The 25,956-nt window shown below is 40.4% G+C and overlaps 1 protein-coding gene across 3 annotated transcripts in view; it reads right to left on the bottom strand.

Moving 5' to 3' along the window:
• Positions 1–1,292: 1,292 nt before the first annotated feature.
• CUL1 (cullin 1) overlaps positions 1,293–25,956 on the bottom strand; it is a 91,461-nt gene continuing 66,797 nt past the window's right edge. For all 3 annotated transcript variants that reach the window (XM_063100009.1, XM_063100008.1, XM_063100010.1), the window contains 13 exons: positions 16,303–16,410; positions 16,117–16,223; positions 13,865–13,913; positions 13,360–13,491; positions 12,170–12,287; positions 10,921–10,997; positions 10,310–10,441; positions 8,110–8,202; positions 4,367–4,414; positions 4,205–4,287; positions 3,610–3,715; positions 2,925–3,038; positions 1,293–1,838 (listed from right to left, as the gene is read on the bottom strand). In XM_063100009.1, coding sequence (XP_062956079.1) covers positions 1,758–1,838; positions 2,925–3,038; positions 3,610–3,715; positions 4,205–4,287; positions 4,367–4,414; positions 8,110–8,202; positions 10,310–10,441; positions 10,921–10,997; positions 12,170–12,287; positions 13,360–13,491; positions 13,865–13,913; positions 16,117–16,223; positions 16,303–16,410 — 1,248 coding nt within the window. In that variant the 3' untranslated portion in view covers positions 1,293–1,757. The remainder of the gene's footprint in view (positions 1,839–2,924; positions 3,039–3,609; positions 3,716–4,204; positions 4,288–4,366; positions 4,415–8,109; positions 8,203–10,309; positions 10,442–10,920; positions 10,998–12,169; positions 12,288–13,359; positions 13,492–13,864; positions 13,914–16,116; positions 16,224–16,302; positions 16,411–25,956) is intronic.

Below are 25,956 nucleotides of genomic sequence, written 5' to 3' on the forward strand. Positions count from 1 at the left end.
ACTAGAAAAAAAGTGCGGAAACCATTATGTGCTGAGTTTATTACTATTACTGCTTAACCTACGTATCTTTTAAGACCTACCTGTTAAGTGCCAGATTGTTCTGAGAAACCCCAATAACTTTTGCTTTTTTCTTTAGTGATGCCGTCTTCCACTTGGCTGACTGACACTTGGGTACAGGTGTCATGTGCTAATGATGTTAAGTATTTATCGCTTAAGAAACCTGTCAGGTATTTAAAATTTTGAGCTTCTGTGAAAAAAACGAAGATAAAGTGTCACTACTGAGCCTGGTCGGAAAAATTTTCTGCCACCACATGACTGCAAGGGGCTCAGTGGGGAGTGACGTGCAAAGTATTAGATGTGAGACTGAGAACAATGTATGAAACAGGCATGACAGGCACAATGGAGCGCCCCTGGGGACCACTCTGTGTGTGGGGGGCAAACCCCCATTCCCCCACCCTCCACCCCCGGCCTGGGCTCTCCTCTTCTGGGGACGTACTAGGGCGAACACTCCATCCTCGCTGCAGAACAAGGTTTTTTGCAGCGGGCTGGTACGAGGATGCAGCCCCGGACCTTGGTGTTTTCAGCACCACGCTCCAACCCACTGAGCTACGCTGCCAGCCTGAAGAAGACGGTCCAATTGACTAACAGAGCCCGAAAAGCTCTACTAGGTCTCCGGTGCAGCGCCTGGGTGGGGAGGAGGGAAGACTTGCCACCATCCCCAACCCAGGGAGCTTTACCTGGGCTAGAAGGGAGTAGGAGCTGTTATTTTAATCTTAACTAGCTAGAACCAGAACGAATAAATGAGTAACAAGGCCGCAAACGCTTCCAACTGCAAACACAGTTCCTCCGTGCGAACTTGTTGGACGCAGGCAGCAGAGAGGACAGAGACCGTGGATCCCAGGGCCTGGCTGCCCACCTTCAGTTCCCAGTCCCTCCAACCTTCTAGTGACACCTTCCCTCAGTCTCCCCACCTGTAAAAAGGGAGATACTATTTCCCGTACACTCGCTAGAGGATGACTTATTCAGTCCTTACAGGTGTCAAATAGAATCAAATGTGGTCATTGAATCTCAAATGCTACATTCAAGTCACTGAAGGAAGTCTCAGAAATAAGCATAAATGTTTAAAAAATAATTACAAGGGGGCTGAATTTTAACATCTTAAATTTTCAATCCAAAAGAATGCAGCCCTTTTAGACTACAGGAAGACACTGGGAAGATAAATTTGCACAATCATTTTATCTTTTATTTACATATAGAAATTAGTAAAACTTAAAACAAAAACCAAATGCAACTTGTACAGAAATCCTTTAATTTTCTTTATTTTCACACATTAAAAAATGAAACACACTATACAAATGGTTTTTCATAGCAGATTACACGTGGGTCCATTCAGACTTGCTCTCAAAGTGCTGCCAACATTACAAGTGCTGCCCGGGGCGGCAGCTGTGAATCAGGTAGCCAACGTATTGATTTAAATGCAGTAGCATGCAGCCCTCAGCATGGAAGGTTCGAGTCCCCTCTGTTCTTAAGTTAGGTTAAATGGCGTTGGTGTCCATATTTACAGATTTGAAATGTATCAATCCTGAGCAGTTCTGATGTAAATCTGAGACCAGCTGATGGGAGTCTTGGTCTCAGTTTTAAAAGGGAGGTCCAGGTGGCGGCAGGCTGGCTGCTGTGCACTTGAGTTGTTCTCGCTCTCTCCATCGTCAACTGTTTGCTGTGGGTCCCTCGTGGAGGGTTAAGACCCTCGTGGAGGGTTAAGCCAAGTAACTGTAGGTGTCCTTCTCACCATCCACTCGCTCCAAATACTCTTTCTCAATCAGAATGTCAATGCATTTCTGGGCGTTATTTTGAAAAAGGGAGAGGTGGTGAGGGGAAGGAAAAAAACGATGATCAGAATAGAAACAGGCCACTCGCCCTGGGTCTCCCCCCGTCCTGAGAGCTTGGTGGGGAGCAGACGCACGCCTGTGTATCTGTTTAGCTAAGACGCTGCCTTCCTGAATGGAGGTCCCCCTCAATTTCCTTTTCCCTAACACTAGCACCCACCCTAGGAATTGGGGTAAGGGGCTGTAGAAGTCATTTGGGCAAGAATCTCTTTCTACCAAAGCCTGTTACCTCTGGGGCGGGACTCAGCCTTACTGGAAGATGTCATCGGCAGAGAACAGGGTGTCATGGAGAACTCCCTGAACAACCACTAATAAACTGGCGGCTGTGCTAAATGTCACCCCAGGAGCTATGCCAGGGCCTCCTGACTCTGTTGGGGAGTCACCTGTCAACTGCCACTTTCTGAGGCTCTCTGCTGTCTATGATTTGCCCAAGTGGTTTCAGAAAAGGAAAGACCTACTTAGTTACTATTTTAAACAACCCAATTAGAAACAAGCCAAATGCCAATCAACAGTAGACTAGATAGATGAAATGTGGTGTGCTCACACAATAGAATACCTACATGGCAATAAAAACGAATAAACAATTCCTAGATACTAAAACACAGATGAATCTCAAAAATACAATGCTGAGTCCACGCTGACCAGGCACAGGAGAGTACGTGCTCTATAAGCCACTCATCTATCATCCAAAAGCAGGCGGCACTGCTTTATGGCGTCAGAAGTCGTGACAGTGGTTCTCTACGGGAGCACAGGTACTGGCTGGGGGCGTGGGGTATGTGGGGGGCTTCTGGGATGCTGGTAATGTTTTAATTCTTGTCTGGGTGTTGACTACACAAGGTTATTTGTGAAAATCATCAAGCTGTATACTTAGGATTTGTATACTTCTCTGTTTATAAATATTTCAATACAAAGCTAACATTAAGCCTATTTCTTTTTGGAGAAACTGTATTACAAATGAATGAGCCAGTTCCCTTCTTTACGGAACAGCAATGAAGGCACCTTTGCTACATCTTTGCTGCTGCTATGTAATTCCTGTACCTTGATCACAGGGACCCGTGGTTTGAACCTGGAGGAGAGCTGAGTGAGCACTTCGCCAAGTAACTGCTGGTGTTTCAGAACCTTCCTCATTTTCATGATCCTCACAATGGCCGCCTACACAACCAAACAAGGAAAAACAGGTGTGTTCAGAGTGTGACAACGTAGCACCACAGTGAATGACAACCACACAAAGCTGCCAGAGCTCCACCTCTGTGACAGGGTTACAGCTGCACAACAGGAAACACGGGTGCTGCAGGAGGGCGCAGGGAGCTGACGCTACCTACCTGTTTCACCTCTAACGTACCAAAGATTAAAACCTTGGTCTTATGAACACTTTTAATAATTTAACTGAACTATAAAGCATTAAAACCATAAGAAAAAATTAAATCTGAGGCTATGAAAGCTGTACACCCTCCTCTCTTTATTTTAACTTTTGCCACACTGATTTGCCTTCCAAGACCTGAGCAAGACGACTGCCCTGTGACATAGGACTTGATCCTTTCAGGTGACAGTGCCCTGGCTCTGGGCAGTGCCATCTCCTGCTGTCACACGGCCACATGCCCTCCTGGCAACCACTTCCCAGTCATATCCAGTAAATGACCACACCGCAGCACCCAGCCCATTCTAGTAAGCTGTCTGGCCTGGGAGGGAAACACACACAATACGAGCTTCTATATAAAGTCACCTGAATCAGGAGCTTGCGATCTTCCTCAATATTTTTGTGTGTGGTTTCTTGTTCCTGCTTCTGTTCGGTTTTCATTGGCACATTGATGTTAACCCTTAATTTCTTACTGCCAAGAAAATTGAGGAAACCGATCACTATTGTTTTAAAAGGCAGACAATGCAGCTGCTTTCTATTCTCCCACCTGTAGGAAGTGCTCTGCGTCCCTGGACAGAGGGTGGGGAGCGCAACACACTTCTCACCTCTGCTGCATGGCTTCTGTCAGCTACCTGAGAAAATGTCCTCCCCCAACACCAGGTGGCTCTATCAGAGGAGTTTCCTACTTTGCCATTAACAGAGAGATACCTGTATCTCTGATACCTGTATACCTGGAGAAATCCAGGTCCTTACTGTGCTCCCCCCAGTTCTCTCACATAAAATAAAATGGGGAAACACCTAGGATGCCAGACAGAATCAAAGGGCCCCATCTGATGCCACCTGCCCAGCCTCACAGCGAGTCCCAGTCTCCCTTGGTTTGTAACAATACCGAGAAACGTACCAGGAGTGCCAGGGGATAAGTGTACAGTCTAGGACCAACTACTTATTAAATTTTTCTTACTTTTTATAACCAAGATATAATTTTATTAAGGTATCTGGCTTCAACTCCACCTCATCAACATTTGCATTTTCGTCTTCCAAGACCTGTGAGAAAACAACCGTTACTACAGATTCTCAGGAAAAGGCTTTCTTCTAGCTTAACATAAAAAGCACACGGACATACCAATAACTTTGATTTCAGTAGAATCTGTAGGACTTGTGCCAAAATGTCCTGCAATTAAAGAGAAAAAGATAATAAGTTGAAGGGAAAATCTATTTTTCTTTGCAATAATAACCATGAGCAACCCCATAGTTCACTTTGCCACAGAAAAACAACAATCAACCCCCAAAAAGAAAACGCACCCACCAAAAAGGAGAATATCCCCAGAGAAAACAGAAAGATGGTGCTTCTTAGAGGTTCTCTTAACTCACTGCTACTACTCATCCTGACCTTGACCACCCAGTAACAGAAATGGGTAACTCTGCCACACTTCGCTAAGCCAGCAGGAACTCGTGCACTTCTTAAATGCCTGCCGGCCCACCTGGGACACTGGTCATTGTAAAAGAAATACTAGAGTGCTTCCGCAGGGCTGCAAATCATGTTCTGCCCACACACATGATGGGCTTGGTGGCAGGTAGCTTCGCTGCTGACTTGCCTTCGGCAACTCAAACCCCTTGTGTGGCCTCTAACCTGCGAACGGCATGTGGACCGATCACCTCTCAGCTGTTCTGCAGCTTCACATGAAGCCTGAGAGTACCATCAGCCCACTGGGCCCTACACAGTCACTGGACTCGTGGGGACAAATAGAAAGGTCCTGCCCTCGTTGTAACGGGGACCCACTGTGGTCCAAGCCAAGGGTACAAGGTTAAAACCATCAGAGTGGGAGGCCTCTAGGCTAGTAAGGGGCCTAGAAGCCCACAGGTGCGAGTGGAACGCTGCCAGCTGCGGCAGGGCAGGGATGCAGGGAGGGTCACTACATGCACCAACTCTGACTGGGCAGCATGTATCGCAGGTAGGGCGGGGCAGGAGCTGCAGCCCCACGAGGGAGTTCTAATGCTCAAAACCAGTCCGGAGACCAGCGGCAAGTCATGACAGAAAGCTGAGCAAAGCTCAGAGAGACGCCCCTGTCAGCCCTGCCCAGCAGGCCCTGGAGTGCAGCGCCCCCATCTGGGGCAGCCCAAGCCTCTAACCAAACTTTACTCTCCTCATTCTGACGCAGGGAAGCAGGAAGGAGAAAGACTCCTACGTACAAAGCAGCAAGCTCATTTTGTTATTAGAATTGGAAGACATTTGGGACCAACTTGAAGAACAGTTACAAAATAAATGACTTTTCTAACTCACATTCTATGAGGCCGGTATTAATGACACCCAAACCAGACTAACATCACAAGAAAACAACAGACCCACCTCAAGAAATTAACAGCAAACCAAACCAAGCAGCATATAAAAAGTACCACATACCATGACCAAGTGGGATCTATCCCAAGAATGCACGGATAGTTCAACATAGGAAAATCCATGTAATGCACCATTATTAACACATAAAAAGTACATAGTTATCTCAATAGAGCAGAAAAGGCATTTTTACAAAGTCCATCACCCTTTCATGATTAAAAAAACACTCAAGCTAGGAATAAAATGGACCCCTTCAATCTGATAAAGGGAATTTAGGAAGAACCCACAGCTAACGTCGTATGTAACAGCGTAAGACTGAAAGCTTTCTCCCTAAGAGCAGCAACAAGACAAGGATGCCTGTTCTCACCAACTTCCATTCAACACTGTACCAGAGGTTCTAGCCAGAGGAATCAGGCACAAAAAAAGAATCCAAACAGGAAAAGGAAGTAAAACTATCTGTATTTGCAGATGACATGATTGTATATCTAAAAACTCTAATGACCCCCCCACCAAAAAAAACTATTAGATCTAAAAAATGAGTTTTGTAAGGTTACAGAATATACATCAATATACAATAATCAGCTGTATTTCTATACACTAGCAATGAGCAATCAGAAAGTGAAATTTAAAAAATGTTCCATTTACAACAGCATCAAAATATTTAGAAATAAATTTAACCAAAAAGGTATAAGACTTGTATACTGAAAACTATAAAACATAGCTGAAAAAAATTAAAGACAACCTACATAAATGACAAGACATCCAGTGTCCATGGACTGGAAGACAATATTGTTGAGATAACAATACTCCCTACAGCAATTTACAAATTCAGAACACTCCCTATCAAAATCTCAACTGCCCTTTTTGCAGAAATGGACAAGTTTATCCCAAAATTCATATGGCAACGTATGGGACCCAGAATAGCCAATAATAATCTTGAAAATGAAGAATAAAGTTAAAGGTCTCAATTTCAAAACGTACTAGAAAACAATGGTAATCAAGACACTGTGGTAGTGGCATAAAAAGAGACATAGAGATCATCGGAAAAGAACTGAGAATCCAGAAATAAGCCCACATGCCTATGGCCAGCTGACTTCTGCCAAGGTCGCCAGCAACAATCAACAGGGAAAGGACAGTCTTTGACCTTAGACTAGGCAATGATTCTTTAGATATGACACCAAAATCATAAGCAACAAAAAGAAAAATAAATAATGTGGGCTTCATCAAATTTAAAAATGTGTGTATTTAATAATGAAAGTTAAAAGACAACCAATAGAATAGAAGAAAATATTTACAATTCATATCTGATAAGGGTCTAGTATACAGAACGTACAGAATTCTTACAACTGAACAAAAAGATAACTCAATTTAAAAATGGGCAAAGGATTTAAATAGACATTTCTCCAAAGACATACGAATGGCCCCTAAGAACATGAAAAGATTCTAAACATCATTAGCTACTAGGGAAATGCAAATCAAAACCACAATGAGATACTACTTCATACCCACTAGAATGGCTATAATTAAAAAAAAAAAAGGTAACAAATGTTGGTGAGGATATGGAGAATATGAAATGGTGCAGCCACTGCAGAACAGCTTGGCAGTTACGTGTAGGGTTATCATGTGACTCAGCAATTCCACACCTAGGTATACCCAAGAGAACTGAAAATGTGGTCATAGCAATATTATTAATGATAACCAAAGGTGAAAACAACCCAAATGTCTATCAACTGCTAAATGAACAAACAAAATGTGGTCCATCCATCCACTCATTTATTCTTTAACCATAAAAAAGAGTAAAGTACTAACGCATGGAACAACATGAACAGCCCTCGACAACAGCACACTAAGGGAAAGAAGGCAGGTGCGTATTACGTGATTCTATCTATATGAAATGTCTAGAGCAGGCAAATCCATAGAGACGAAAAGGAAGTTAATGGTTGTCAGGGGCTGGGGGCCGGGGTTAAAGGGCAGTTCGTGCTAACGGGTACGGTTTTCTTTCTGGCGTGATGATGTTCTGGAATTGGATAGAGGTGGTAGCTGTACAAGCCTGTGAATGTTCTAACCACCACTGCATTATACATTTTAAAATGCTGAAGTTTATGTAAAATTTTAAGTTATATGAAGTATATTTCAACATAAAATATGACTAATAAGAATAATAATACTAAAATTAAGTGAAAATTTAAGCTTAGTAAGAAAAGGCTACCTGGAAAAAAGGTTAAGAACCGGTCAAATGAATGAGAGAAAGCATGTCATGGAGGGAGTGAGTGTGTGTGCGTCACACTGAGTTTAAAAATTAAACTTTTTGTAATATGTATTAAAATCTGGTGAGTTTCAAGTCAGGGCCAGTATATTAAAGAAAAAGAAAAAAAATTCCTGAAGTAAGAGCATATTCATATTCATCAAGTAAATATCTATTTCAAATCAAAGACACCCATATCCTAGCTCCACAGTTATCCTATAATAGCCACAAGAACAAGGAAACGGCAACTTGATACAGTAAAGAGACTGTGAAACAACAAGAATACCATTTTAATTTGTGTGCTGTCAGTCAACTGCTGCACGGTGTAGGCATCTTCTGTGTTGTACTGGAGCAGGATTGCCATCTGGAATGTAGATGCCTTTGCAGCCCCCCATAGAAAAGAAAGAGAAGAAAAATTTAAATGCGTGGAAAACACTCCAAAAAAGTACAGCCTAAGTTTGAAGAACTTATAAATGAAACAAATTCTTCAAATAGATGCCAAAAATAAAGCAGATCTATTTAAAAGGGTATACAAAGTATTGCGATGCCACTTGCAATATTTTCCAAAAACTAAGTCATTTCCCACTTTTTCAAACATTTAAATGACTTTAGATTTTCTCCTAAAATGTACTATGTAAACATGCACTATACATACACATAGAGAAACTCACACACCTAGTATATATAGACATATTAAACATCAATCTTCAAATTTGTTTTTGCACTCACGCTAAGGAAAATTAACTACAACCTGCATGTTAAATTGGTTTTTTTTATCCTTAGTACTTTACTATGCAAGTATGAAAAAAGTAATGAGTAAGTAACGTATGAAATGGTTTAAAGCAAACCACAACTGCCCGAAGGTGTCTTTTAATAGACTGTTCACCAGGCAGCACGTGCTGGTTCTTACTTCTTTATGCGGGTGCGAGGAATGAACGCTCACTGAGCTTCCCTCCTATCTTACGTGATCCATGGCACCACGTAATGAACCATGACCGTCACTGCTGCCTAGGCAAGACCTTGATCGATGGAAAGAGAAGCAAACGCTGTCTGCATGCGTTAGGGCACCCCTTAGACAGCAGTACTTCTGGCGGCCCTAAGGATGCCAATCAGAAAAATGACCCAAAGGGAGGAGGCAAGAACAAGATGCTAACAGGCTTCTGAGATATTATTCCCAAAATGGTGAGCAGGATGCCTTTAAATACAAGCAACTCTATAATCTTTCTAATGGCAATGACCAAAACCAAAATAAAACAAAACAAATCTCAAAGAAGTGTTCTTTATTTTGACAGTGGTTACATTTGCTATAAATCAAACTATACTTTGTTGTGTGCCTTTTATTGTATTGTCAATGATCTCAATACAACTGATGTTAAGAATTTTTAAACAATCAAAGAAAAACACAAGGAAAGGAATCTTATTTGTCCGTGCTTTAAATAAAAACCCAGGGCAGAGAAACTGCACGTTACTGATCTTTTATATCGTGCCCACACATTACTGATTTTTTATTGAAGACACACCCTGGGCTAAACCTCTGTGTAGTCAAAAACAGGGCACTGAAATTTCAAGTTCTAGAGTATGAACACATGAATTCTTTTCTTTTATGTACACTTGGAAATAAAACAAAATTTCAATTGTATAGTAATACAAATTAAATTTGATAAAGACCTCTGGACCCAGCATAACAGTATTATGCATTTTAACTATTAAATTAATGAGCAGCTTGAGTCTGCAGAACCCACCCTGAAATTTAACATTTAAAAACAGACTTGCAATTGTTTTTACAAGCTCACCAGTGAAACCTTCTCAGAGATTAAAACAAGAATTTACTTGTAAGGCCCACCCTGAAGAAAAGCTGAAGTAGAAAGAACCTGGACTTTTTTTTTTTTTTTTTTAAAGAGAAAAGACCTTAACTGAAATTTTGGCTTAGCTACATATAAGCTAGGATCCAGAGAAAGTCACACAAATTGACGTGAGCCTGCTTCCTCATCTAAAAAATGTAAATTCTATTAGTTACATAGTCATTATTATTTAGTACACAGTATTACTGTATGCACTTAGAGTTGTTGTTAATGTGAAACTGCTTTGTCAAAGGAGAAGAGCTATTATCATAATTAAATACGTGAAACCCCAGCTTTTTAGGCTACCGCCTGAACATTTAATGAATCAGGCAGGAGTTGTGCCAAACATTTATTAAACACATACATTATTTAATTTTCACACTACTTCCAAAGTATAAGCACTGACACCCCCATTTAATGGAGGAGAAAACTGAGGCTTACAGTCATTAAATGACTTGCCCCTCAGCCAGAAAGATAGAGAACTCAGCCCATCGGACTCTTACGACCCCTGCTTTAATGCTATACTAGTTTGTCAGAAGCTTAACTCTAGATTCTGCTGCATGAGTCACCTGATTCTGATTTATACATTTGTCATATCTTCATTTACAGTTAACAAAAAATTTCAAAATAAAAAAGTGATCTTACCTGCAAAGTATATCTGTTTTTGAAGCAGTTAGTTACCAACTCTCCTTTAGACAGCTGATATAACCACGTCAATTTCCTGCCACTGTGACGGCTAGCATAGAAAGCTGTGAATCGCTGATAGCTACGTTCCAACTGTATGAAAGGACAGCATTACATGGAATACACATCTCATCATATTCTATGGTCAGCATTTCTAAGTAAAGTACACTGCTCCAAGTCTATAATACAGGATCAGTGATTATATTAAAGTTAAATACAAATGCTAGGTATCTGACTCTCTAGTAAGGCACTTTAAGCACTGGAAGGTACAATCAAAAAAGGTTTCTACTTCAATACCAGTAAGCATCATCAAGATGGTCATTACAGAACTAATTAGGCTCTACTTTACAAGAGTAAATAAACATGTTCTGTTGAGTTGGGACAGAGAGCCAACAATTAGATATCCAGTCCTGCCCCATTCCACATAACTCTGCCACGAGTGCTGCCCTGCTTAAGGTGACACGGCTGACCAGCAGCAAGGCCTTCCGCACACACCCTCCACAGGACTGGCGAAGGCTGCCCTTTCCCCTCTCTGCTCAGCACTCAGGGAACAGAAGACAAGCTGTCCTTACCTCTGACGGCAAGGCAAACGTACAAGACTGCTGAAAGGGCCATGATCCGGAACTCAAAACTTGAATACTGAAATCCACTGGAGGAGGGGGAAGAAAATTCAGGAAAACATTTAATTAGTCTTAAAAACTGAAAAATTCCTTCATTTCAGATAAATGTAGATTGCTTTTTATTAAAGGAAAACACATTAAATGAAAAGTCCTGCTTGAATGTAAATATATAATTTTGGCCCATTTTATTCAATTAAAATTAATCAGAGGTGGAACAGCCAGAAATTCTTTCTCTCCAAAGAGTGACACCTTTTCATTTCACTTCTAATTCAGTTTTGATCCCCATGCCTGTTCTGCTTCATCTGTTCACAGTTGCTGGCATGAATAGCTTCAGTCTTCCCAAGCCACACCGTGTTTACCAGGCACAGCGTTCCAGCCCCAGAGCCAAGGAAACTAACAACCCGGAATTAAACAACTACCTGTATTATGGTTGTGTGTCACAACTGTAAAAAGACACACACACGCAATCTATACATTATAACAACAGCTTCATCTTAACAGATAGCTGAAAAGTCCACTGGCAAAAGTGTCAAGTCTAACAATGGAACAGTACTTTTGATTTGAAAAAATAAAATTCCCCATTTTTTATTTAAAAAGATAAAAATTATCATACGACAATGTAAGCATAAATCTGTCATGCTCCTACTCCGGTGAGACCTTAAACAGGAACTCAGCTGCCTCTCCTGGGGAAATAACTGCCTGCACCTAGCCTGAACTAATCCCTAATTCCAATCGGAAGCCACAGAGTCAACAGTTTGCCTGTTATCTATATAGGCCAAGTGAATGTCTCATAATTTAAAAAATGCTAGAATGGATCCAAACTAAGGTTAAAACAAAACAAAATAAAGCAAGCCCGTGAGTCCCTGGCCTGTGCAGGTGAACAAGCCGGCAAGCAGAGGCCAGGGCTCAGGGACTGGGTGTGTCAGCTGCTTGGCCTCCTGCCCCTGACCAACTGGCTTTTGCTCAGCATGGTCATTTGGTGACCTTGCCCCAGCCAAGGCTGACAACAGCTCAGTGGCCATCGTCTCCTAACATCACATGAGCCAGGAGGAGGGTAGGACACTTGGGAGGAGCTTCTTGCTTCTTAGTCTTCGAACTTCTGACAAAGAATCCCACCATCTCTACTTAGTATTTTGCCATTTCTCTCATTTGCTATAAAGAACACTGCCTGAAAAAGAAGCTTATAAACGCAAATACTTACAGTCTAGCGGTTCTGAATTTGTTAGGTGCTTTTTGAACTGCTCGTTTAAATCTTTGCTTACACCGATATCTTGAAACATCCGCTGAAGTTTAGAGGTATACTCAAAACCACAAGCTTGCTGAAATGAAGCCAGATACTGTCTTACTAATTTGTATCGAAATATAAATGTATACAAGGGAATCTTAGAGAAATCACAGTACATGATATATACTTAACTGTATGAAAATATAAACATTTATCATGGTATAAATATGCACTGATTAAAATTAATACACTGTCAAAAATACACAACTGTAAGTTGAGCAGTTAAGTCTCCATACACATAATAACTATTATCTAAGAGTTATCTTAGTATCTAAGAGTATTTGTATTCTATCACCACGGTAGAATAAAAAGACGAAATAATTTGTCTATGTCTTTTATCCCACTACTATAAACTGAACTGTCTCCTTCCAAAATTTGTATGTTGAAGCTGGAACCTCTAACGTGACATTATTTGGAGTTGGAACCTTTGGGAGATAATTAGGTTTAGATGAGGTAATGAGGTTGTGTCTCTCATGATGGGATTAGTGTCCTTATAAGAGGAGATACAAGAGAGCTCCACTCTCTCTCTCTGCCACGTGAGGACACAGCAAGAAGGCGACTGTCTGCAAGCCAGGAAAAGAGCCCTCCCTGGGAACTGAACCAGCCGGCACCTTGAGCTGTGATTTCCCAGCCTCCAGAACTGTGAGAATCAATTTCTGTTGTTTAAGCCACTTAGTCTATATAATTTTGTTATGGCAGCCTGAGCAGACTAAGACAGCAAAGTAACACGAATGCCTCCTGTCCTGCAGGTACAGAGTTGTAGACAGTTAACCAAACCCAGAGCAGAACAAAGCATCCTATCAACTCAAATCCATCAAATGTGAACAAGGTCTGAGACCAATGTGAATGCATGGGAGGCAGGAGGATGCATGACAGTGATCAGAGCCCAGCCAGGCCCCACAGATAGGAAAGGGCTCGAGAAAGCCTTGGAGGCCTGATAAGAGCAGATCTGGATTCACCACAAAAGAGGGGGCAGGTTTTCAGCAGTGGGGTGGCAGAGGTCACACAATACAAACTCCTTTGCCTACCTGATAAACTGGAGAAACTAACAGCTATTTTAAAAATGATTAAGAAATTGCAAGTGTTCAGGAAAAGATGAAATTCACCTTCAACTTGGATATCATGCTTGCCTCGGCATCATCACTTGCACTGTTCTGATGTACCAGTCTCTTGGCCAGCATCTTCGCGTAAAACTTCTGAAACACGTCTTTGTCCTCTATGTACTTGAAGACGACCATCTGGCAAATCCCGAGAGAGCACACTTAACAGAGCACACTCACAGGTCGACTGTCACCGGCCACACGCCAGCAGCCAAGATGTGTGCTTGGTTTGCCTGGGCCCATATCCTAATGTTTATGATGGCAAAAATCTCTGCACCAGAGTCTTTCAAGTAAATCCCTTAAATCATATTAAGTTGGATTAGATTTAGTACTAAGGAGGAAAGTACAAATGCTAATATTAATGACTCAATGTAGGGAGTAAAACCATAGATTCAAAATAAAATCAATGATTATTACTTTTCACATTTCAGATGCCCTTTATAAATAACCGTACAAACAACTTGCGAAATCAATAGCTTTTGAAAACGGATGTGATTATGAAGCACCTTACCACTTGATTGAGTGTGTCTTCCAGTTCTGCCTCTTCTGGGTTCTTAGAACTGAAATTTTTAAAAAGGCACCATGTTTTAGAACAAATCAGTGAACATTTAAACAAGCACCACTTATCCAAATGACCATATCAGCATGCGGTCGCGAACTTTCAAATGATCAGTTCTCTTCAGGTTAGTACGTGGGCAGGAGGGGTAAATTTCCTTACCGACGGCAACCTGGCAGTCTCAGACTATAACCAATCATGGAGAAATAGATTGTGACATAATCATTTAGAATGTCCAAGATGAAAATCAACAGAAGATGTTTATAAAAAGTTTCCAAAAACATTCTGAATGAAGTTTTCCTTTAAGATAATCCATTTAAATATAAGTAAATGAGCTTCACTTTTCCAATTACTTTCTATAGTCTGCTTGTAATTTAACTTTGAAAAATAAAAAGGCACACGGTTTCCTTTTAAGGGCCTAATTAATTAAGGATAACAGAAGGGTTTAAACTACTATTAAAGTGTTGTCTTCACTGGCAGGATGACTGCAAAACAGATGAATGCCCTTTAAAACTGATTCACTCATCTATAAACATTAATTCAAAAGTGATTTAAAGTAAACAAAAATTTTAAAGGTTTTCTATGAAAGTCTTAATTCATATAAAATGAACCAGCCATCCAACAAGCTCTGAAGAGGTGTTTCTGATTTAAGAATAGGTGGCTTGGAAAATCCAACCTTATTCTTCACACTACTAGGTCAGGGCTGTTTCTCTCTCCCCCGGAGCAGTTTAACTTAGTGCCCACTAGACTCCATCCATCCTGTCTGCTTTAGTAGCCTTAAATTGCAATATCAACAAGCTTCATGAGGGCCATTTGTGAAAAGACAATGAATAAAAGAACACTAAGTGTTCTGCTAAACAAACTGAAGACCTGATAAAATATCTCCATATTTAAATTACTTAATCATTTTATACAGCATAAAAAATGAAATTAAGTAATACGAGGCATTCCAATTTAAAGTCCCTTTTCATACCTGGGAAAAATACGTTAGGGGATCTGACTAGAATTTTTTAATTACACATTAGAACAGCATTGTAATAAAAAAAATACTCAATTTCTCACTGGCCTTGGGCAAATGGCTTTCTGAAGAAGTTAAAAGAGATAGTTACTGACCTTTACATTAATTGTTTTCCCACCACCTACCCAGAAGACTACTTAGTTTTTCACACAGTTCTCTTAATATAGTAAATTGCATTAGATTTGCCACTGTTAGGCCAACCTTACATTCCTAGAAAGCTACAGAAGGTACTTTAAAAAGTTCAGGGAAAGATTTGTATTATCTTTTAATTTTATTTTGCTATGAACATTTTGAAGCACCTTCATACTATGTTTTGAAGAATTATTCTTTAGTTCACTGATAAATTTGGTTTGCTAACTATTCTTGAGACTTGTTTGTGGTCTTTTCATTCTGGCATGTTTAGGTTTTTGGGGTTTTTCAATGGGGTTATGCGAGCCTTTGAGTGTTATGTAAAATACAATTTACTAATATCAAAACCAGTATAATCAAAGGGTATGGAAAACTATTGCAACAGAAAGCCAGAAGGAGACTACCTCCTTTCATTAAAATCTTTAAACATTTGCTGATACAAAATTTGGAATAATAAAATTAACCTTGAACATTTCTGAACTGAAAGAAACCTGAAGAAGCTGAGGAAAACCAGAACAAACACACAACAAGAAATCAGCGAGAACTTCAAAAGACACAACACAGAGGCAGGAACTATATTAGAATACGTTGCCTCCAGCTCTTAATACACATAAATCGATTAGGAAAATATCAGTTAAGAAGTAAGATGACTAAAAAGTAAAGAAAATGAGGTCGCAATAAAACTCATCAAAGGAAAATCGATTTCAAAAGCACACAGAATAACAGAGCCCCGCGGTGCATGGAAAGTGCTCTGTTCTACAAACAGCTGGGAGAGCTAGCGCAGTTCTCTCTGTTTTTGTTTTTTAAAGGTGACCAGTAAGGGGATCCGAACCCGTGGCCTTGGTGTTATCAGCACTGCGCTCTCCCGCGTGAGCCACGGGCCAGCCCTGATGCAGATTTTCAATTGGAAAGATAATATATTATGTTTAAAGTATTTTCTGGAAAGGTACAAAAATGACAATTTAATGTATATAAAATGTAATGTTAATTTTAATTCCTTAAATGAAAGCTGAGATTTTTAAACAGGCTTATTAAGAAAAAACACCAAGTCATGTAATACCTTTTCTTCAGCAAGGAGTCACAGTATCGAGCCAGCAACTCAGGGGATTTACTGGATGACTGAGCCATTTTGGTAACTGCGTTGTTGTTTATGAAGCGACCACAAGCCTGTGTTATACAAAATACCGTTAGAGAAAAATGTCCTATCTATATATACTACGGGAAACTAACAACAGCAACTACCTACCTTATCGAGTGCAGCCACAAAGCCAGCATCATTGTTGAATGCCGACATTACCAGGGCATTGTATTTTTTATGAACATCCAGCACTGTCTGTACATACATTTTGGGATCCTTAAGTATGGGCAAAAAACAGAAACAAAAGTTGGTTATTGGGGATTAAATTGTATATTAATGTGCTACTATAAAATACTCTAAAAGATTGAGATATTTCCTCAAAGAAGTTAACAAATAAGATCAAGAAATTCCTGGTTCCATTATGAAACACACAGGACGTTTTTTGTTTATACACATAATAAAAGAAAGTATATTCTCCACACTCAAAATTAAATACTGATTTTAAGCCTGCATTAAAAACAGTGAAAACTCAAAGAGATCATAAAAACAAAATTTTCAAAGTGACAGCTTGGCCTGGCCTATCTTTTGTTGCTAAAAATTCAAATTCTGGACTTTGTTCTGGCTGGAGAAAGCAGTCGGCCAGTGGGATCTGCCAGCAGCTGGCACTATGGAGACACAGCGCAGGGCTCAGGTCAGGAGCGGCAAGGGAAGCACGTGGGTCCACACGGGGGCGGTGAGACCAGAAGGCTCATGTGGACACGCAGGGGAACTGAGGTGGGCAAGGCCAGTGCCAATCACAGGGCTGGGAAGACAGGTAGGCTACTGGGGGACCTGATGACAGAGAATTTCCAGACAAACAACATCCTGGAAATGAAACGGGAAGATTTTCCTCAGGGGAGGTGCACATTGCAATGAAAAGGAAGACGGTAATGACAGGAGGCCGAGGGACAGAGCTGAGCAATAATAAAGTCACACTGCAGCCAATGCTGAGAACCCCTGGTGTGCCAGACACTGCCACAAGCACACAGTGAGGTGAGGGCAGTCCTGTTCTTATCCCCGTTTTACAGATGAAGCAGCTAAGTCGCAGTTACCCATCTCGCCAAGGGCAAGTGGCAGCCCCAGGCAGCTGACTCCCGAGTTTGCCATCTGCTCCCCAGCTGTCAAGAGGGAAAAGGCTCACAAACCAAGTCAGAAAGACACCCGCGGGGGAAGCTGAGAGGCAGAGCCAGGCAGGTGGCCGGCTGGGGACAGACACACGGGAGCAGGGAGAGGCTGGTCATACAGGAGGTGGCCTGCCAGCCCCTCCCAAGCACGACGCCAGAATGCGATGTTTCCAAGTTCCTCATATACTGATCTGCAGGATTCAGGAATGACAGACCAGAATTCCCCAAATTCTAATTATTCTGCATTTTTAAATAGCATTTTACTTATTTTTAAATAATAACAAGTAACCAGTAAGAGTGGATAATTTTCTGTAACAGGCTTATACTAACAGGTTCAAGGTTTTCTATAAATATAAATATATTTAAATGCAAGGCTCATTATTATGAACAAGCATATTCTGATGAGATAATTTCAATAGGATATAGATATGGTGTCTATCTGATATAAACATTTAGTAAGAGAAAAACATGAGAAGGGAACTTAATGCAAAATAATTGTCAAATAAAAATCACTTAAAATACTGAAAGGTAATAAATACCACATACATTTAATATTTTTAAATCATTCATCTTAAAATGTTAAAACACACAGAGCACTAATGGCCTTGTCAGATAATCATGCTCTTTGTTTCACGAAAACTTTCAGATGTAGAAAACTTCTTTCATTCTGCCTGGCTGGTTGTATTCTTGACCTCCAGGTTCTGCAACTGATGCGCGGCGGGCTATGCTGAGAGTACAGTTTGGATGGCCTTATTCTTAACAGTGCACCCAAAAGCATCTTCTAGCTGGGCACACATCTCACCTCTTAGAAGCTTTTTTCTTTTTTTTTTAAACAATATTTTCTGCTTGACCTAATTTTTGTTTTGCCACCGAAATCCATATTGCTTCTGCTGATTTACATTTTAGATCGCTTCTTGATCTCATGTCAAGTTGTCCCACAACATTCAGAATTCTTCTCTTTGCAATTCTTTTGTACAGTATTTAAAAAGAACTCTAGTAGATGGTGAGCACCCAAACGCTGAAAATGCCAGTGGTCATTATGAGGCAGTAACATTCATATCTCTTAAGGTTAACAACATTACAAAGAATCGCATGTCAAAACTACCAATTTAAAGACTTATTTTGCTTCTAAAACCTGCCATTTTTTTGAACTCCATTCACAGGATTTATACATTATGTATATAAACATACTAATGTTTTATCTGCATGAATGGCTCAGCCTTAGCAGCAGAGGGGCCCTGAGCCGTACCTATGATAAGGCATCACCCGCCAGGAAGACTGAGCGTCAGTCTGCACAGTGTCACATGCTCTCACCCTGGTTCCCAGAAAAGCCCACCCTAACCTTCAACTCCCACATCGGCGTCCCCTGTTCCTGCTTTGATTTGTCATCAATGGATTCCATTAAACTAGTAATGTCTTTAAGTATGCTGGCTATTATGTTTCAGAATGATAATCGTTTTCCCTGTTTTCTTGATTTTTTTGGACCAATTTTTCTCAGATCAAGGATCTGGAAAAACAAAAACTTCTCAAGAAGTTCCCACATGGAAATTCTGAAACATAATAGCCCCCTTCACTGCTAGTCTGTGTGTGTTCAGGGAATAAAATTAATTTTGATATTAATTAATAGGCAAAAAAAAAAAAAAGGTGGGGGGGAGATAAATGTGAGGTGTCAAAAATCATTTAGTCTTGCATTTTCTTAAATGTGTGTGTGACCGGCCGCACCACGCTCAGCCACTGAGCAGACCGGCCATCCCTATATAGGATCCGAACCCGCGGCAGGAGCACTGCTGCATTCCCAGTGCCGAACTCTCCCAAGTGCGCCACGGGGTCGGCCCTCTACCTGCTACTTTTTGCTTCAACCATTTATATTTATCTTGTGATCATGGTTCTGAGTATCAGGCCATGATTAATAAATCTTTAACCCGACCTTAGACTCTGATAAACTCTCTGCCAATCCCTGACCTGAGACCATAACTGCAGGGCTTTGTGCTGGCCCTGGTCCTCACTGTGCCCCCAGCTGTCCCCTAATTCAGTCTCACGTATACACTTTCCTTCAACGCCAGGCAAGGCTGAAGTCCTTGTCTTTAAGACTTATCTGAATAACCCTGCAAATGCTCAGGCTCTAAGCTGGCTAGATTTAGGGGCTGAGTGATCAGTGGTTAAAAAAAAAAAAAAGTCAAATTTTGAAAGCAGAACTAAATTAGACTTGCCGGAAAAAAACTGTGACTTCTTTAAAGAGACTGAGTAAGATTCATCAGAGAGAATGCTGCCTCGTAAAGGAATAATTAAATTAGTTCAGAAGAGCAGTGTAGGAAGATGAGGAGTAGGTCTGCTTATGTCAGTGACAACAGACAGACATAGAAATTCATGCGTAGGGTCTCTAACTGGCCTTGAACCAATCAGGGATCACTTCAGGACTTATAAATATACAGCAACATTTAAACTAGAATTTAGTTTGATGTGAGTATAAAGTCAGATTTGGGTAGGAAAATGCTCCATCATGGGCTTCCTTGTGAAATGATTAAAGTCTTCCCGATAGATGAAAGAAAGGGAGGTGTATCCTGGATATAAAAATGACAGTCCGGTTATCCTGGATTCAAAAATGACAACTGTGTATTTTTTCTGTTAGAGAAAATAGTTATTCTCTTCATCCCATGGCAAGACAAAATAAATCCAAACTGTCCCTGTTTTCCTGAAGCTATGGGACTATCACTCACAGATTTAGCTATATGCTATCTGAACCAATTTATATTTTCGGCATGTATCAGTTCTTTGTGTAATTAAATTTGTCAGGTTCACTTACTGCATAAAAACTGTGTTTCCCTTTGTGCTAAAACTCTTTCCCCTTTCCAATATCCATTTACTCAAAACCTGTAATTTCTTTTCCAAAAAATGTTTTACTATGGAAAATTTCAAACATATTCAAGATGAGGAAGAATAGTAAAACTGATCCCTATAAACCCATCAGCTAGCTTTAAGGGAGAGCCTACAGCTGTAACAGTCTAGGATTTTCTTATCTACCCTCTTCCCACCCTTTAAGGTTTTGTGTATGTGTATCACATCTCTTCTTATTAAACCAGGGCAGTTTAGACTCCAAATGTTAAGGTTCCCTAGCTAATTTTGTCACTGATTGGATAAAATTTTCTTCTCTTACCATGCACAGGATGTTTGCATCAGGACTCAGGTGTTGAGCACGCATTTGAGTGCAGAAGAGAAAGGGAATCTTGGATGTATAAACTAAATTTAGCAGAAGTACCCAGCACTGTGTTTATCCGTTCACTCTAGTGTAAGTTCACACACACTTGGGGCTTAATTTTTCAACCCAAACCACAGAATTTTTTCATAATTCTGATAAGGTCCTAGACCTACCCCTTAGTCTTAAACTGAAAAATGTTTGTCAGAACTACCTGATTTTATTTCTGCCTATAAAATTCTCCATCTTAAGTGCTCCCTCTTATAAGCACAATCATTCCAATCCCAGAGCAACTCTGAGCAGCTCCTGAAAATTTCTACTCCTGTTTCAATATACAATTTCTCTCAAAGCAGCACATAAACTCTCACAACTTTGCTCCCCAGTCTCTACAGGCTAACATCCTAATGTTAGACCCAACAGCCCGGCTGGATATCCAAGTATGTTCAAGCCCATTTCTATTGGATTACATTCCAATACCAGTTAGACTGAGGATACTAAATCAAGATATGGTTTCGAAGAGGACTTCGTGCTTCTTTGTTGCCATTTCAGTCTTAAAGACAGAGAGTAATGAAACATTCTCGTATAATCTGATTTATGTTCGCTCATGAAACTCCTTGTAGAGGAGTACAATAGCACGCAAACTGCTGAGGAGTCACGTGTTAATTAAAAATTCAAAATGGAATCAACTGCATCATCAAGTATTAATTAATGAATACGTACAAGTCTACATTCTTTGACTCTTTTCCAGAACTTTATTTTGGCATTTTGCTACAAGCTGGCGTCAAGGAGAATTATAAAACCATCCGATGACTTGACATCATATTTGCTTGCAAGTGTACTGCTGATAATTCTGTCCATATTACTCGTGTTCTCTTTAAGATGAGCAGACGGAGAAAGTATTCTCAGCTCTGAATACCAAGAAAAGTTGTTCTTCTGAATTACTGGCTGATTGTCCTTCACAGCACTGACCGTCTTCCCAGCAAGCTCTCCATGCGGATAAGAACTCAGCTCCAACAAGAGCGTGAGACTGTACTGCATATACTCTCGAGTGCTAACTTACACTTAGCTTTGATTTGTGTTTCATATCCTTATCTTGCTACTCTGATTTATTTAATTCATACTGTTGTATTTTATGTATTGTGTAAGCAGCCCCATATCCAATTGGGAACAATGAGGAGTATAACTGAAACATAAATCTACTGAAGGCCTACTCTGTATAAGGCACTGTGCGAAGCTCTGAGGACACAAAGGTGGATAAAGCCATCTCTGCCAGAAGACACACAGACATCTAAAATATAAAGTAGCATAAATGTAATAAATAGACTACTGTGCTATTATTTTGAGGGGGAGATTCTACCACTCTAAGGTGATCGAGAAAGGCTTTGTAGAAGAAATGGCACTTGAGTTGGGTTTTGAAAGATAAACAGGGCTTAACAGGTAGAAGAAAAAAGGACTGTGTCTAAGCAGAGTCAAGAGAACTAGGAAGGCAGAGCAAGGCATCTTCACGAACAGAGAGAACTCCAGTGGAGACAACGTACATAACTGGGGAAAAAGAGTCCTGGGAAGGAGGGGGTGGCCACGTAGTTGGTGGCTCTTCTCCAACATCATAATCATCATCAGCGGATACCTGCTGGGTAAGACGTAAGGCACTAAAACTATAGAGTTTAAAACTATAATGAGGTGTGAACTTTCCTTTCAAGGGATTTACAACCCTACAGTGGGGTGACAGGAAACACAGGAAGTTACAAACAAATAAGAAGTGGTGATGAGAGAGTTTTATAGATGCTGAGGATGAAACAGTTAAGGAGAACTCTTCCTAGAAGGGAGGATCTGAGCTGGTCTAAAGAGCAGGACTAAGGTAAGCAGAAAGCAGGAATGACTGTGCTACAAGCAGAGACATCAGCATGAGTACAAACAAGGTGTACAGGGTTTGGGGGAGGGATGATGATGACATGACCGTTTCACTGAAGGCGAAGCTCATAAAAATGGGGGCAAATTAGAAGAGGATTTTGATTTAGTATAATATTGTGATTTAATATATGACTGTAAGGAAGAGTTTTGTTTTATTTAAAACAAAGGATGAAGAATGCAGAGTAAAACTGTTAATGTATTAAGGGGGTATTTTTAAAGATTAAACTGCTAATTATTATGAAGGATGAATGGGAACAGGAGAGATGTAGGACCATTTGGAAGGTGAAGCAGGGGGCCCAGAAGATGGGGCATTGGGACTGCAGAAAAACTGCCTGGAGAATAAGTAAGAGCAAGGAAAGAGGGGTCCCCACTCCCCACTGACTCATCCGAGAAGACGGAGGAGCAACTCGCCACTGAGACAGGGTGGCAGGCAGGCTCCTACTGGTTTCAGAAGGCTCCTGAGGCCTTGTGCGGACTCAGCAGGAAATTGTACCCTATTAGATAAGCAATGTTTTCCATGTGCAAAAAATGAGGGCCAGGTGCACATACAACGCAGCTGCCACCTCTGTGCTAAGGTATGAAGGAAGGAAGAGGTGAGTTTCAAAATGGATCTGCAGTACAGTCACTACACCAGGCAGACGAAGTCATGGAGATCTGATACGACCAGAGATAAAGGGAAAGCGTTTCAATGTGGAATTCTTGACAGCAAGTGTATTACAGGAGTGTCATAAGTGCCTGCTGACTGAATGAAACAGTGATTTCAATTTTATCTGCAGCATTTGTTGGCCCTTTAAGTAACGCCAACCAGCATCATGCAGCTAGTTGCTTTGGTAGATTAAAAAATATTAAGAACTTAGCAAAGAGCCACACGGTGGCCATTCAGTTCCCTTTGAAATGACTACATGAAGGTATGGCCTCTGCTTTCCAGATACACCCTTAAGACCTTACTAAGTGGCTGGGGCCCACCCTCCTCCTGTATTTTAACACAGATTATTTTTCTAAGAATGTATACTATATTGCCTACTACTAAACACATTTGTTATGGGTTGGCCATCTTTTCAAGCACACAAGGTATTTCAATTTTTGACTTCCAAAGAGTTTTTTTTTGTGTGTGTGTGACTGGCAGTACAGGGATTCCAAAGAGTTTTAATGCCCTGTCAAATGAGCTAATTTAGCGTGCTGCCCCAGTCTCTTTTCAGTCCAGCAATCATGCATGGGGTAATTTGCCTATTAAAAAACAATTTCTCCTATTTTTTTGTTCAGCTCCAAACCAGTTTTCAATCTCATCCTTGAATATTTCTTTGTTCCAGAGTCCTTCAGGTGCCCCAATGCAGGATGCTAATTTACCCTCTAGCACATCTGTTAAGCATGAATGCCCTTTATCAGGAGGGTCTCTTAAGGGTGGATAGAACTCTTCTAAACAAATTGGAAAATTGGAATCTTGAAAGATGGTGGCTTTCACGGACCACTTCAGCACCACTCAGCCTGGAAGCTCCCTGTGTACCCTGAAGGGCCCTGATCGAGACCCACATTCCCAGGGTGGTGACTGCCCTGGGTGTCAGGGCGGTTACGAGCAACAGCACACACTGGAACTCTTCTCAGTCACACTTCACTGAGGAGGACGGCCAGTTTTTATGTAGGAGAAAAAGGGAGATACCATGAGAGAAATTCTCCTTGAGCCAATTTTTCAGGAATAGCCTTTAATTTTTAAACTGGTTTTAACTATGAAAAAAATGCCTCAAGAAAAATTCGTAAGCAGGTTTTGAAGTGTCTAACACAAAAAAATATTTGAATTACATTATGAATTTGAAACCTGTCAAAATGCCAATCCAGGCCAGACATTAGCAGTAAAGCGGGGGTTTTTTAAAACCAAATTAACGGTACAAATGGACTAGATAGATATGAAACTTTTTTTTTTTTTGCAGGGGGGCGGGGGGGGGTTGCCTCCCAAAGGAATTTATTTAATAAAGAACAGTTTGGGCATAACATAAAGTATTATAGTCCAGAACAAGACACAGGACTGACATATTAAACTTTCTGCCCTTAAAAAAATCGTTTAAGTAGTTTCTTCTGTGGCACTTACTCTAATTATAAATGATTCTCATAAGTAGACTCAACACAAAAATTTTCACACTTCCAACTTTTAAAAAAAATTTCAAACTTTAAAAACTGTCCTCAAAGTAATTACATCCCACTGAAATTAATGCCTATTTAAAAGTACTTTTTAGCAGCTGTATTAACTTTTTCTTACAAGTATGTACGCAGGCCATGCACTGGGTACACGTGTTCCTAGAGCTTCCTCAGGTTCTGAGGGGCGAGTAGTGGTGGCTAGTGTGAGCCCAGACCAGGGAGGTTGTATGGGGAACCACGTGCCAGTCAGATGGCAGTGCAGAGTCAGGGGTCAAATGCAACTGTACAAGTGAGAGAATGAAACTGAAATTCAGGAAAAACTGCTCTTGCAGAAAATAGAAAAAGTATTTGCTTTCCTAAAGAAACGTTTTTCCTCGTAAGAACAAAAATTGTAAAAAACCAGTTTCATGAGTTCAATATAAAAATAGTTCTTATGAAAATAATCATTACAATCTAACTTGCTAAAAAAAAAGTCTGACTTTTGAAAATGAAGGCAGATACAACATAGGTTTATTAAGCTATAACTCTTCTTCACGGGGAAAAAATCTTGTTTTGGCTTTTTAATTCAGGTTAATCAGTGGCTTATATTTAAGTAATACATTTACTGTTTAAAAGTTTAGTTTTGGGGGCCGGCCTGTGGGTCACTTGGGAGAGTTTGGTGCTGATAACACCAAGGCCACGGGTTCGAATCCCTATATAGGGATGGCCGGTTAGCTCACTTGAGAGAGCGTGGTGCTGACAACACCTAGTCAAGAGTTAAGATCCCCTTACCAGTCATCTTTAAAAAAAAAAAAAGCTTAGTTTCTAGTAACATATAACTGCTGGTAAAGACAGCTTATTTGTGCTGTCTACTGTTGACAGATGAAGTTTCCTCAAATAGAGAAACAATTCTGCATAGAAGCTGTACTTTTGCTTTAATTCCCCAGGAAAATGTAGTCATCAAATTCAAGACTCAATGACAAAGTCAGTTGGGCAGGATTAATTCAGTGTGCAAAATGTCAAGAAGTTGATAAAACATTTTTTGTTTTAATCTAAAAGAAAGATAAAACAATGGGACTTGAGAATTATAGTTGATTATTTCTCCAGTTTAGAAACTTACTTTGGAAAAGGTAGACATTAGAATATTCCATCATTCCCATGAAAATGAAAAACCAATTTATAGTGTTTATTTTTAATCAAACTAATCTAAGACTAGTCTCATATCTAATATATAAAAGTTTGCAAGAAAAAGCAAAAACTGCTTCAGTCTACCACTGTAATCCACATCTGATCAATTAACAGACTCACCACTTAACTCATTTCAAGGAAAGTCAAGTTATTTTCTTGGCTCTGCTGTCCATAAAGCTAAACTAAGTTTTAAATTATCAGCTGTGAAAATACCTTGTATCACTGAAAGGATGTCTTCATTAAGCTGGCCCCTTCTGA

The sequence above is a fragment of the Cynocephalus volans genome, chromosome 6 (assembly GCF_027409185.1).
Source record: "Cynocephalus volans isolate mCynVol1 chromosome 6, mCynVol1.pri, whole genome shotgun sequence".
Taxonomy (NCBI): domain Eukaryota; kingdom Metazoa; phylum Chordata; class Mammalia; order Dermoptera; family Cynocephalidae; genus Cynocephalus; species Cynocephalus volans.